A 14365-nucleotide genomic window follows, 5' to 3' on the forward strand; every position below is an offset into this window, starting at 1 on the left:
TCACTGTGTATGGTGATGGAGGACGGGTCACTGTTTGGAGATGGAGAATTTGACCCTTCAATCTTTCCAATGTAAGAACATTTCACCTGAACCTCAGCAGGTGAACTCTGCTGTGACATCTCCAGCAGCTCAGTTCCTGTCAGAGTCTTCAGACAAGGCAAGAATCTGACTGTTCCTCCACTTAAAGTGTAGAATTAACAGTGAGACACAGAAACCGAGGGTGGAGTCTGACAGTGCAGAGTGACTGAGTCTGTCTCTGTGATCACCGGAGGATTCACTGTTAGTATCGGTGGAAGAGGAGCTGGAAATCGTGCGGGAAATAATGTTAAATGTTATCACTCAAAAGCTGCAATAAGACAATGAAACCAAATGCTTTTAAATACTGAATAATTAAAATGATAAAAAAGTATTCTTAATGGGAACAAAAATATTTAATGTAGGTGATGGAGAAATATATATACTTTACAATCAAATAGTTTGTAAGATAAGTCAAATCATTATCCAACCATAAAAAACCTGGATATTAAAGACAACCGATCAGAGACTGACCTTGTGCTTGATACATGTGAAAGTAATCTGTTGAAAAAATAATGAATACGTGAGGAAGGTAACTAGATGTAAAGTTAACAAATTAATGACTTCAACAACAACAACTAAATACGTAACATTTGAGCCAGTGTTTCTCCTCCCCAGTAAGAGCCACAATCAGCAAAGGGAAACGTAGGCAACAAGAACACATATTAAATATAACTTTAAAACATTTACAGTAATTACATATAACTCCTTTTAGAAGCTTTCAAACTGTACAAACTGTTTGCTCACAAGCCACCACCAAATCTCTCTAAACAGTTTTAAACAAGTGACGTGTGGGTTAGCAATATTAAAAAACATTATTTGCTTGTGTGCATAAGTTTGTAATAGCCTACATTAATACTGAATAAATCAATAAGAGGTTTAACTTACACATGAGGATGACCAACAGCAGGCGTCCAGCCATGATGAAGCTTGTGTGTCTGACTGTGTGAAAAGTCTCAAGTGTAATTGAATGTGTGTGTGTGTGTGTGTGTTACGTGCCGTAGTGTTTGTGTGTGTCTTTCTCTCTCTCCCTCTGATTCCCCAGGTGCAGCCTGATTGTCCCCAGGTGCAGCCTCTCTCCCAGGTGCTCCAAATCCCCAATCAGGGCCTCCATATAGGACCTGAGGAAGGCTGCAGTCACTCTCCCTTTTCTCCTCTGGCTGCATGGGTGCAGCATGTCGTCTTGGGTCTCTGTGTGGGACCTGGTTGTCTATATTATTGTTGGATTAAATCTCATGTGTGAAAAAAGAGATCAGTTTCCTCTCTTTTTTCTCGTGCTGGTCGTTCTGTGTTTTGTTACTCCCCTTCGTACCCCTAGATTTTGGAGGGAACGTAACAAATGGGGGCTCGTCCGGGATCTTTGAGACAAAGAGTGAGTATCTGTTTGTGGTTTAGCGTTGACATTGTGTTTGGTAGCATTGGCTGTGAAGTATCTTGCTGTTTAAAAGCTTCCTCAGTTTAGATAGGGGAGTGTCTAGCTGGGCTGAATCAGTCTTTCCTTCAGGCACTCATTTTTTATTTTGCCTTTTTTATTTTCGGGGTAATCCTGGGTGGGGATTTATTCCCTGTTGGGGGCAGGCGTTTCAGGGTTTCAGCCGCTGATGTTTGCCTTTAAAGTCGCCTCGAGCCCGGCACGCTCCAGAAGATAGTTAGGTAAGTTTGGTAGGCAGGATCTGGGGAAGTTTGTTAAAAAAAGAAAAAAAAAAAAAAAAAAAAAAAAAGAAAGAACAATTGTAAGTAGCCGTTGCTAAGGATGGCTTTTGTTTTGGAGCAGTTTGTGGTCTGTCCTACTGTGGGTCAGCTAGACTGGTGTAGGAAGGTTGATTTGCGGTTAGTTGCTGACCATTATCATGTTTCTGTCTCCTCTGCTCTTGTTAAAAGTGAACTTAAGGCTACTTTGATAACTGGACTGGTTGAACAGGGGGTTTTGAGTCTGCCTACTTCAGTGGAATCTCCTGGAACGGTGGCCGGGGCTGTAGCAGCAGAGTCTCCTGGTGGAGGCCGCGTTGGTGTTACTCCAGGTGTTCAGAGTGCTACGGAACAGGCAAAACTTTTCAACATGCCTCAGTTGGACTCGTTTTCGGCAGGGTCCTCACCTACGGGGTCTAAATTAGATGCCAGGGTAAAAGTGCGTATGGCTCGTCTACAGTGGGAGAAGGAGGAGCGTGATAGGGATTTTCAGCTCAGGAGGGAGCAGGAGATCAGGAAGTCGGAGCTGGAGATCAGGAAAGTGGAGGCAGACACTGCTGTCCGGATGCGTCAGTTAGAGCTTCAGGCAGCTGGGGGGGGGGGTGATTCTGCCGTTACATCTTCTGGTCCTGCTGCCTCCTTCGACGTGAGTAGGCATATTTCTTTGGTCCCTGTGTTTCGTGAATCAGAGGTGGAGATCTATTTTGGTGCATTTGAGCGCATTGCTGCTGCTCTGCGCTGGCCAGAAGACGTGTGGGCTATTCTTTTACAGTGTAAGCTAGTCGGCAAGGCTCAAGAAGCTTGCTCTTCTCTTTCTGTCGAGGATAGTTTAGTGTATGAGAATGTTAAAGGTGCTGTTCTCAGGGCATATGAGCTTGTGCCTGAGGCCTACAGGCAGCGTTTTCGCGGCCTGATGAAAACTTCTGGCCAAACTTACGTGGACTTCGCGAGGCAGAAGAAAGTCCTCTTTGACAGGTGGTGTAGAGCTTGTAAAGCTGACGACATTACTTCAGTGTGTGAGCTAATGATGTTAGAGGAGTTTAAGAACTGTGTGCCTGAGCGTACGGTAGTCTACCTGAACGAGCAGAAAGTAACTACCCTTCAGCAGGCTGCCACTCTGGCAGACGAGTTTGCACTGATACACAAGAGCGTTTTTTTTTCAGCGTGATCCTCCTCAGCGAGAGACTTATCGTAGAGCTCCTGACAATTACGTTCCCTGTGCCAGTGTTCCAGTGTTGGATCCCAGGCTAAACAGAGCTTGTTTTTTTTGTCATGACCCAGGTCATGTGATAGCAGACTGTGCAGGTTGGAAGCGAGAGCAGACAGCGGCTGGCAAGCACTTAGAGGGGGTGGGATTGGTTACAGCAGTGTGTCATAGTGGACGGGCCACTGTTAACAAAGGGCCTGATGAGTGTTTGAAACCGTTCATCTCTACTGCTTTTGTCTCTGTGTCAGGAAAGGTGGAGGACCAGCGGCAGGTCACGGTGTTACGAGACAGTGGTGGCTCACAGTCGTTCATTCTTGCCAGTGTTCTGCCCTTGAGTGCTGAGTCTGCCTGTGATGCAAATGCGGTGGTAAGAGGTATTGAGATGGGTTGTGTGCCTGCACCTCTTCACAAGATCCAGGTACAGTCTAAACTGGCTACTGGTTTCTTTCCAGTTGCTGTGCTGCCCAAGTTTCCTGTCGACGGAGTGGATTTCATAATGGGTAACGATATAGCCGGGGGTAAAGTGTATCCTACTGCTGAGGTTGTAGACGTTTCAATCCCTGGTGCTGCAGGTGGTGACCTAGCTCAGACTCATCCGGAGGTGTTTGCAGGTGGTGTTTTGACCAGAACTCGAGGTCCCAAGAGATTATGTTTCTTTTGTCTTGATCCTGGTCATCTAGTGGCAGGGTGTGTAGCTTGGAAGCAGCAGGTGGCAGCTTCCAAGCAGACAACGGAAAAGTCAAAAGACCAGCACCCAGACTACAATATCGTCATCAAGCACAAGAGGGGCGCAGATAATGTGGTGGCCGATGTACTGTACTGTGGGTGAGATTACGATTACGATGGGTCACGATCATGTCCAATAGTCTGAGTGTTTTTGGTAACTGTGGCCAAACACTTGTTTGGTTTTATGGGGGGGGTGTTACGTGCCGTAGTGTTTGTGTGTGTCTTTCTCTCTCTCTCCCTCTGATTCCCCAGGTGCAGCCTGATTGTCCCCAGGTGCAGCCTCTCTCCCAGGTGCTCCAAATCCCCAATCAGGGCCTCCATATAGGACCTGAGGAAGGCTGCAGTCGCTCTCCCTTTTCTCCTCTGGCTGCATGGGTGCAGCATGTCGTCTTGGGTCTCTGTGTGGGACCTGGTTGTCTATATTATTGTTGGATTAAATCTCATGTGTGAAAAAAGAGATCAGTTTCCTCTCTTTTTTCTCGTGCTGGTCGTTCTGTGTTTTGTTACTCCCCTTCGTACCCCTAGATTTTGGAGGGAACGTAACTGTGTGTGATGTTCTCCTTGATTGTATCCCATATACATTATGCATGTATAACTGACTCTTTTGTGCATGTTTGTGTTTAAGATGTGAAAAATTAAAATAACCCTGATCTACGACTTCTGAAATGAAGGAGACTTCATAATCATGGTTAATCTTTTTTTTTATCTGAAGCATTGCACAAATGAAACATGACATACTTACAGTGACGTGCGGTGTGGTTCATGGCTGGTGAGGCACTGACTCTTTCAGAGTCAGATTTACAAATATTATAGCCTATTTTGACCTTAATCGAAATATTCTGTTATTTTCAAAAGCTTTTTTTAGTCTGATGCTATGATTAATTTTAAACAGACCGATCAACAAAAGGATACCCAAAATCTAAATATTGGATTGTTCTAAGTGTGATCCCATTTTCATTACAGTTGTGGTCCTACCTTGACTTGAAGATGAATATAAGTCCATGCTATCCTTCTGGACAACAATCTCTATTACTGTTTTGTAAAAATCCTCCTTATCTTCCTGTAGTTTCAAAAGTCTAGTTGTTTGCGGTAGAATAACAGTAGCAACAACAACCTGTGGGCTCACGTGCGCCCCCTTCAGTGCGGCAGAGGTTATGGCTGCCTCTTCTGGTGCTTTTTTCATTGCCGTTGTACGATGAGACCAGCGAGCCTAAATATCATATATACGTGAAATAAGTTATTTAGAGACTATGGATGGCGAGGATAAATGTAATAAAGGGATCTACAAACATTACATTGGTGACCTACAGTGAGATGGGAACAGGCATGCGCTTAGGGCCCGCTTTCCAGCCAGTTTCTGTGGGGTGACGCATTCTGAAGTGAGGCAGATCTCATCTGTGCCTCACCTCACCCCACAGTAACTGGCTTGAGCGCACTCACAAAATAAGTGGCCGCGCTAAATTAGTGCCCGCGCTCCAGCAAGTTACTGTGGGCTTACGTGAGGCAGTGCTCGTCCCTGCCTCACTTCTCATCGCTCCCGTAGCGGAGCTCGGCAAATTTGCTGATTTTGACTATAAAATGCGATTGGAATCATACAGAAATCACATTTACACAAGATCAGTGGAGACATTTTATTATTGTTTGTTTGTTTGTAGCCTTTATTTATCCAGGTTAAAAAATCCCATTGAGATCAACGATCTCTTTTACAAGGGAGACCTGCAATTATACTATAGACCTATTATTATTATTTAGTTTTTCTTTAATGGTTTTTCCGTTACATTGGAGTATGACAGGTGAGGCTCTGCCTCCCCTGCCTCCACTGACTGCATGTCGCTGCATACTTATGTCTCTACCTAGACATAATGATCTAAATTAAAGTAACACAAATTCACAAATAAATGCAGAAAAAGAAAAGGTTCAGATTTCTAATTAACATTAATTGCTGTGCGCGGTCTCTCTCAGGACGATGTAGCTTCTCTGTCGTCATGAAAAGAAAGAAACAGACAAGCATTAACTGCCCTCAGTAAAGTTTAGAGGTCAGTGATCATTATGCATTTTCAACATATTTTTCTGTTACACCGCAATAACAACTTTATTTACACCTGAGAATGCTCACCTTCATAAGTGTATTTTACATTTCTCATTCAATTCTGAAGCATTTAGCAGAACTTGCCAAGTGGCTAATATACGTGGCTAAAAACCTCGTACTTTAAACAGGAAGAGAAAAGCTGCTCACCACTGTTGCATTATAGGCAGGGGTGCACACAACTTTCTCAGTGAGGTACTCAGATGAGTACCTGGAGTCAAGCCGGAAGCGGGGGGGCCAGGGGGCCATTGGCCCCCCCACTTTTCAGCCCTGCCCCACATTTTCGCAGCAGCGGATGCCGCGGAACCCTGTACAAATCCCGTTTCAATAATTCCCCTCTACTCTAAAGACGCATCTAAAACGCGATCTGATCTAGTATATTTTGTTATTTGTGATTGTTATATTCAATCTCATTAGCTACAGGCATTTTGTAAAGGGAAAATGACAGCTCTCACTCGCCACTCTGCTCTTCCAGCACTGCTTCCCCTCCCTCTGTTGAAATTATGAATGTAAGGCGTATAGTAATCATAGATAACACGGCAGGGTCCGTTACAGTTTGTTTTTATCTGATTTCAAATAAACAAAGTCTTGGCTTTCAGAATATTAAACTTGTTTCTGCAAATTCAGATGATAAATACAACTTTGAAGCTTGTAATGGCATAATTACAAGCGGAGAACGGACGGAGTAACAGCAGGCATAACAACAGCCGGTGTTTTCCCCGGGAAACAAACACAATACACACAAACGCAAAATTACACAAACACAAACACGTATACGGGCTTCCCCCAGACCAGTAATCCAAACGAAAATATCTTCCCCCCGTACTAATTTGATCATTTGCTCCGCTAATAATCAATCAGATCGATGGATTCCAGAGAAGAGGAAACTTTAAAGGTCTTTTTCTCAAAATGATGACTAACAGTCATTATATAATGTGACATATTTTGCTTATTATTTTGAGTACAAAAACAATCCTGATATAGCCTATCATTAGAAAGCTAGGAATCTCCTCTTTCCAACAGTGTATACAACTCAAAATGTGTCTTCGGGTCAATGCAACAGTTTCTTCCCCTCCGCTACCGGCCTCTTAAACAACAACAAGGCGCGGCCCCCCCGACACTTTACCTCTGCCACATCATAGACTATGCATTACATTAATGCACACAATGTTCATACTCCTTACTGCACATATTCTTATTTCGCCTTTCAGTTTATATTCTAAAATTCATTCATAACATTCTATTTCCATGTAAAAAAATTACTGCTTTATTTAATTTGCATTGCTATTTAACTGTATTTTATTACGGTGTAAAAGATTTTTTGTTTTATATTAGATTTCTTGTTTTTTATATTTGATGTATGCACCATGACATAAAGTCAAATTCCTAGTATGTGTGAACCTACCTGGCAATAAACCTGTTTCTGATTCTGATTTCGATGGAGCAGGTCACTTTGCATTAGGTAAAATAAAGCAGGCAGACATAACAGGAAGAATATGTACATTTTAACCCAATCAAATAGGACATTGTCACACCATTCAAATGTATCCATATACATTACAACCAATAAAAAAGCTTAGATTTGTTTATCTGTTACGTTGTTTACTTTATTTGTTACGTTGTTCTGTGTGTGTCAGCCGTAAACCAGATAGAAATAATAGATGCAAACATGTCAGAAGAACCAGCGCAGAAGAAAACAAAATACAGTCAATCTAAACTTCACTTTAACAACTGGAAGGTCACATCCCGGACATCCACATCTCCAGAGCCTGGACCTGGTCCTTCATCAATCATAGAAGAACCAGCGAAGCCAGATGAACCCCAAAGCAGCAGCTTTGCAGCAGCTTTGCAGGCCGCAGAGACTGTCAAAACCGCCGCCGCCGCCGCCACCCCCACCGCCGCCGTTGAACCGAAACAGGGTGGTTCCGACTGCATGGAGGTTTGTTGTCGGGACATTGAGGCAGGTAAAGCTGTACAGCTAACTGTCGAAAAAAAGGAGACCGCTAGATTATTTGGGCAAAGAGAAAGGTACTTCAACACAGAATGGTACAAAAACAGAGAGTGGTTAATTCTTTGCAAAACCACGAAACGGGCCTTCTGTGAAATATGCAGATTTGCTGCTGTCAAACGGCTTGTCACTTTCTCAAAATGTGGAGATGACAGCTTTGTAAATACCGGAGTTAATAACTGGAAAAAGTGCCCAAGCCTCCTGGACAGCCACGAAAAATCTCATTACCACAGAGAGTGTATTCAAAAAAAGTGCGCTTTCTTCAATCAAACACCAGTCAACATACAGCTTGTCAAACAACAGCGTATTGAGCAGGACAAAAGAAGAGATGGAATGATGGAGCAACTGCGCTGTCTGCAGTTTCTAACCCGACAGGGCCTAGCAATAAGGGGGCATGCGGATAAGGAAAGCAATTTCCAAAAGCTAGTTGAACTCGTAGCTGAGAAAAACCCCACTCTGAAAAGCTTCATGCTCACCGGGAAATATGCATCACACGAGACAATTAATGAACTAATAAATCAAATGTATCGGGAGTCTCTCACCACTCTATTAACTGAAATTAAAAGCAATGCAAAACACTATGCAGTTATTGTGGATGAAACTCGCGATTGCTCCGGGCATGAACAGTTGTCTCTGACTATACGATGGGTATCAGCTGATTATGTTGTCCATGAAGACTTCATAGGAATGTATGACTGTCCTAAGACTGACGCAGAATCAATAACCCTTACTATTAAGGACATGTTAATGAGATGCGGCCTGGACATTGGTGACATGAGAGGGCAAACCTACGATGACGCATCTGTTCTACAGGGACAAATGTCAGGTGTGGCCAAACGTTTTAAAGACATCAATCCCAAAGCAGTCTCAATGCATTGCACAAATCACAGTTTGAACCTAATTCTTCAGGAAGCTGCTTCAAAGTGCAATATTGTACGTGGTGCCTTCAGTTTAGTTCACGACATACATGAGATAATAAACAACTCACCAAAACGACTTGCCATCTTTAAAAACATTAGGGATGCTGCTGCTGCCTCTCCTGGAGCCAGTGCTGGCCTCACACCGCTCTGCCCCACTCGCTGGACAGCCAGAGGCAGTGCAATCAAATCCTTGCTTGCCAATTACGAAGCTGTCTACGACACTTTGGATGAAATAATCCAAATGGGGGGGGAACACAGAAGCAAGCAAAAAGGCACCAGGGCTGCAGGCATTGATGACTCAATTCAGTGTTTTCTTTGGACTGAAAGTGTGTCTTAAACTGTTTTCTTCTGCGGAAGAGGTGGCTCGGGTGCTCCAGTCCAAAGACCTCTCAGCAGAGACAGTTAAGTCAGCAGTGCAGATGCTCCAGACACACTACACAAACCTGAGGTCCACAGAGGCATTCCACAGTATCTTTGAAGATGCCCAAAGAACGAGCATGAACGACCTGGTCCAGGCACCGGCTCTTCCTCCAAGGCGGCGCGCTCCACGCCGTTATGATGATGGGGATGCACCTCATCAGTGGGAAAATCCAGAGGACTACTTCAGGAGCCAGTTCTTTGAGGTAGTTGACCTGCTCACTTCTGAGCTGACTCGCAGGTTTAACCAACCCACTCTGCTTCTGCTGATGAGCATGGAACAGGTACTCCTCACAGCAGTAAACAGTCCCCCGGGATTCAACAGCATCAACATCCCCCAAAATCTGGTCGACATGTACACAGGTGATGTTGACATGGAACGGCTGTCCACCCAGTTGTCACTGTTTCCAGCAGTTTTGCAGGCACACAACAGTTCCGCCGCTGAAAGACCCATAACTCAGGTGACAAAGGTGGCCACAATCGCGGACATGCTGGCGGCACAGGGACGAGGCACGCAATCCCTCTTCAGTGAGGTGGACAAGCTTCTACGGCTGTATTTGACTGTGCCGATGTCCAATGCAACAGCTGAGCGAAGCTTCTCCAGCCTCCGTTGGTTGAAGACGTTCCTTCGTTCAACTATGTCCGAGCGCCGCTTAAATCACCTTCTCTTCCTCCACATCCACAAAGATTTAACCGACGGCCTGGACCTCAGAAAGTGCTCCGGAGTTTCTGCTTTGCCAGTGAGCGAAGGGAGGTTTACTTTGGCAAAATCTAGGAAGATGGGGTAGATTTAGCCACGAGGGGATTTTATTTGCTTTACCCGAATGTATTGTGGGACATTTGTTTGAAGGTTGCCACCCTCATCTGTTATTGGACATTTTTGTCATGTGATTTTAATTACACAACATCACAGCTTTTATACAGCTTACTGTTAACAAGCTTGTTATACGTTCTTTTCACAAGAATTGTTGTTTGGTTCGGTTAAATAAATAATTTATGTCCATTTCTTGAATTTCTTGAAATAAGTTTCATGAATTGCATTACCTGTAGATGCTGCACCGGTCTCAACGCTGTGTGTGTCCGTCAGGAAACACACTGTTTACAAGTAGTTCCAGCAAACATCCACTGATAAACTGCGATGTGAACAACCTCATGATAACCTCACATGTTTTTAACTTAGGATCATACCTGTGTTTAGTCTAGAAAAAGGTAAATGTGTGCATTTTATTATAAAGTTGTGTATATTTACAGACTGTTGCAAAAACTAAGAAGCTTATAAACATCAGGTTTAAAACTAAAAGAGCTTTACAAAAAAGTAACAAAATTAAAGATGTTTGGAGTTTTATTTTAGTTATTAATTAAAAAAAAATTCAAAGAGATGCTGATTTGATACCGTTGTTACATACAGTTACGGCATTTCCTGTTTCTGCCGGAGAGGGGGAAGTTTGTCCCAAAGCTTGCGGCTGTATTTACTCCATCCATCTGACAGGAGGGAGCCTCATGTGTCACTCCACGGAGTTCACTCCGTCACGGAGGGGGAGTGTATAGGGGTAGGCAGGGTGTAGGGCGTGGTTTGGGATTGGGCCATACTCGCGCACTTTTTTGGCCCCCCCACTTCTAAAATGAATCCGGCGCGCCTGCCTGGAGTCAGTGTTTGGTACTCCAACTTCTGACGATTGTCAACGGGGGGGGGGGGGGGGGGGGGGGGGGGAGTACAGAGCTTCGTGACCGCGGAGCGTGTGAACATTGTGATCAGCTGTTTTAGCGCAGGGCTGCTGTACAGACCGACGTTAACAGCAGCCCTGTCTGTGCACATGGAGACCGACTCTGTCGTCCGGTGAACCAACCGCCTTCTGGAAAAGCTTCACATTTACGTCGGTACGCAAATGCGCTTTGTGACACAAGTGACGGTACGCATTTCAGATTGTTGCCGCGCATGCGTCCCTGCGTACCAGTTATGTGCACCCCTGATTATAGGTGACGACACTGAAGGTCTCATCATCACCCTGCAAACCACTGATGTTTGCTTTTGGTCTAAATGGAAAAACAACAGTTGTTTTCAGAAGGAATTCAAAGGAATTCAAAATTACTCTCCCTAAACATTCTGCATGGCCTTTTTGACCTGACAGCTCCACCACCTTAACCTCCTCCTTCTTCTTCTTCTGCTTTTTATTCATTTTGCTGACTTAACTGAGATCTAGTGTGATTTCTGAATTATGTTTGCAATGATATCATTAATGTGCCAGAGTGTTAGTTTTCCCAGCAGAATGATCACTGCTGCTGAGACTCCTTAAGAATGAAAAAGACACCGTAATGTGCAGGGGAGCAGCTCAGAGGCGCTCTGAATGAATGTCTGAAGGTACAGTATGACCATAAACCAGAGCCATAATGGAAACAAACATAAATACTGGTATTCATTTATGTGTAACTGATAGTACCTGCGAAATATGAATTCTTACCTTTTTTCGAAATGCAGTTTTCTAGAAAATGAAAAACAATTATTTTACATTTGAAATTGTGTTTGAAATGAATGTGAACTTTATTTTTTCCTGCTGTTCTTCAACGTGAACCCAAGGTGTTGTACCATGTAAGGCTGGTTTCAAAAGGGTCAATAAAATATTTCCTACATCTAAAGCTGGGTTTTCAAAAGTTCCCGAGGTCAATATTTGTTATTCTTACCACTCGTGCTTTGAGTAAGGAGAAGTGCCAATCCAAGCAAGACGACTCCCACCGTCACAGTTGCTCCAACCATCAATGTCATCTTCCCTGCATTAAGATTAAGTTTAACCTTTATTGAGAGAGGAGATTTACACTTAACACACGTTTCTTCTTTCTTTTGAATATATATAATCTCCAATATTGATATTTTGCACCTAGGATGGTACATGATTAAAAATAAAATGTTTTTAACATAATGTCTGAATTCTGTTTCTCTCATTAACAATATGCAGCTGCAATTATGTGCTTCCTGCTCATCTGATTTCAAAGGAGAACAAGTGACATGACTCCAACAGATTTAGTATGTAAATTGTGGAAAGCATTTATAAAAATTCCTAGCAAATCAGTTTGGCACTTTGATGCACTATAAGAAAAAAACTATACCTATAACTTCATCACCAGATGCTGGATTCAAAAGAGTTGGGGCAGCAGAGGTCCAACCACCTGCAGAAGTGAGAGTTATACCATTAATGGAAAACAAAACAATTATGAATATCAAAACATTTTCTAAAAAATCAGCGTGAATTATTGAGAATTTGATGAATTAGATCAAAACAAATCAAAGAACAAATCAATGTTGAATCAGTTTTCCTCTATTTGCGTTTCTTTTGTAACCATTGTAAGCAAGTTCACAACTGAGATATCAGACCATGCCACTTTTATTGTGCTGATAGTAATATTAGAGGAGTCACTCACTGTGTACGGTGATGGAGGACGTGTCACTGTGTGGAGATAGATATGTTTTCCCTCCAAGCTTTACGGTGTAAAAACACGTCATTTCAACCTCAGCAGGTGATCTCTGCTGTGACATCTCTAGCAGCTCAGTTCCTGTCAGAGTCTTCAGACAAGGGAAGACTCTAGTTCCTCCACTTAAAGTGTAGAAATGACAGTGAGACACAGAAACAGAGGGTGGAGTCTGACAGTGCAGAGTGACTGAGTCTGTCTCTGTGATCACCGGAGGATTCACTGTCAGTGTCGGTGGAAGAAGAGCTGGAAAAGTATACAAAGATAAAAAATTAAGAGACCCCTCCAAATATTTCTTAAATCTCAATCTCTACATATATGGCAGCCTTTACATTCCAGTGTCTGTTGAATACCAACACTTAGAAATGTTGTCAGTAGTTTATAGAATAAAATAAAAATGTCATTTCACTCAACACACATACTGTACCTATGAATAGTAAAACCAGAGATACTGATAATGCTGCAGTGGTCTCTTAATTTCTTCCAGAGCTGTATATCCAAAGCTACAGTGATAACTCACTTCGAATGATGACGGAGGAGACACCACTCTCTGGAGATGGATACACGTGAAGGTAAAAACACGTCACGTTAACCTCAGCAGGTGAACTCCTCTCTGCCATCTGAAGCAGCTCAGTTCCTGTCAGAGTCTGACGACAAGGGAAGACTTTGGCAGGTTTTCCTCTCACAGTGCGAAAATAACACTGAGACACAGAAACAGAGGGTGGAGTCTGACAGTGCAGAGTGACTGAGTCTGTCTCTGTGATCACCGGAGGATTCACTGTCAGTGTCGGGGGAAGAGGAGCTGAAAATCGTGCGAGAAATATGTTCAATGATATCACTCAAAAGCTGCAATAAGTCAATGAAACCAAATGCTTTAAAATACTGAATAATTACATTGATATAAAAGTATTCCTAATGGGGAAAAATTATTTAAAGAAGTTGATGGAGAAAAATATAGTTTATAAGATTAGTCAAATGAATACCCCAAAACCTGGACATTAAAGACATTTGATTAGAGACTGACCTTGTGCTTGAGACATTTGAAATGAATCTGTTGAAAAAAGAATTAGCAAGTGAGAAAGGTAACTAGATGTAAAGTTAACAAATGAATGACTTCAACACATTTTAAAAAGCATAACATTTGAGCCAGTGTTTTTTCCTCCCCAGCACAGGGCAACCACAAAGGCAACAAGAACACATATTAAATATAACATTTAAACATTTACTTAAATATAAATCGCTTTTTGAAGCTTTCAAGCTCTCCGAACTGTTTGCTCACTAAGCCACCACCAAACAAACAATTGACCTGTGGGTTAGCAATTGTAAAAAGCGTTATTTGCTTGTGTGCATACGTTTGTAATAGCCTACATTAATACTGAATAAATCAATAAGAGGTTTAACTTACACATGAGGATGAGAAACAGCAGGCGTCCAGCCATGATGAAGCTTGTGTGTCTGACTGTGTGAAAGTCTCAAGTGTAATTTAACAAAACGCTCAGGAAAGCCACAGGTAGCTTTAGAAGTGAATAACATTAACATACAGGCTTCAACTTTCTGTGGTTATATAAAACCTAAATAAGTATACGCAAGTGTTCACTAAAGGAGTTGTTTTTAGTTGTGTAGCATTGCAACACGTGATACAAGTTATATTCTTTGATATAAGACCTAACTATTGTTTCTATTATTAATATATACAATTATATATTCAATTTAGCCGTCACATAATTCTAATTTCTGCTCATAAAGATAATGATGTAACTTATTTTCACATAAAT

General features: G+C 42.6%; 1 protein-coding gene across 1 annotated transcript in view; it reads right to left on the reverse strand.

The window, feature by feature from the left end:
- LOC117489647 overlaps window positions 1–14365 on the reverse strand; it is a 44016-nt gene that overhangs the window by 9378 nt on the left and 20273 nt on the right. Inside the window, exon 5 of the mRNA XM_034139113.1 lies at window positions 13286–13392. Coding sequence (XP_033995004.1) covers window positions 13286–13392 — 107 coding nt within the window. The remainder of the gene's footprint in view (window positions 1–13285; window positions 13393–14365) is intronic.

This window comes from Trematomus bernacchii, unplaced genomic scaffold, assembly GCF_902827165.1.
Source record: "Trematomus bernacchii unplaced genomic scaffold, fTreBer1.1, whole genome shotgun sequence".
NCBI classification, from domain to species: Eukaryota; Metazoa; Chordata; class Actinopteri; order Perciformes; family Nototheniidae; genus Trematomus; species Trematomus bernacchii.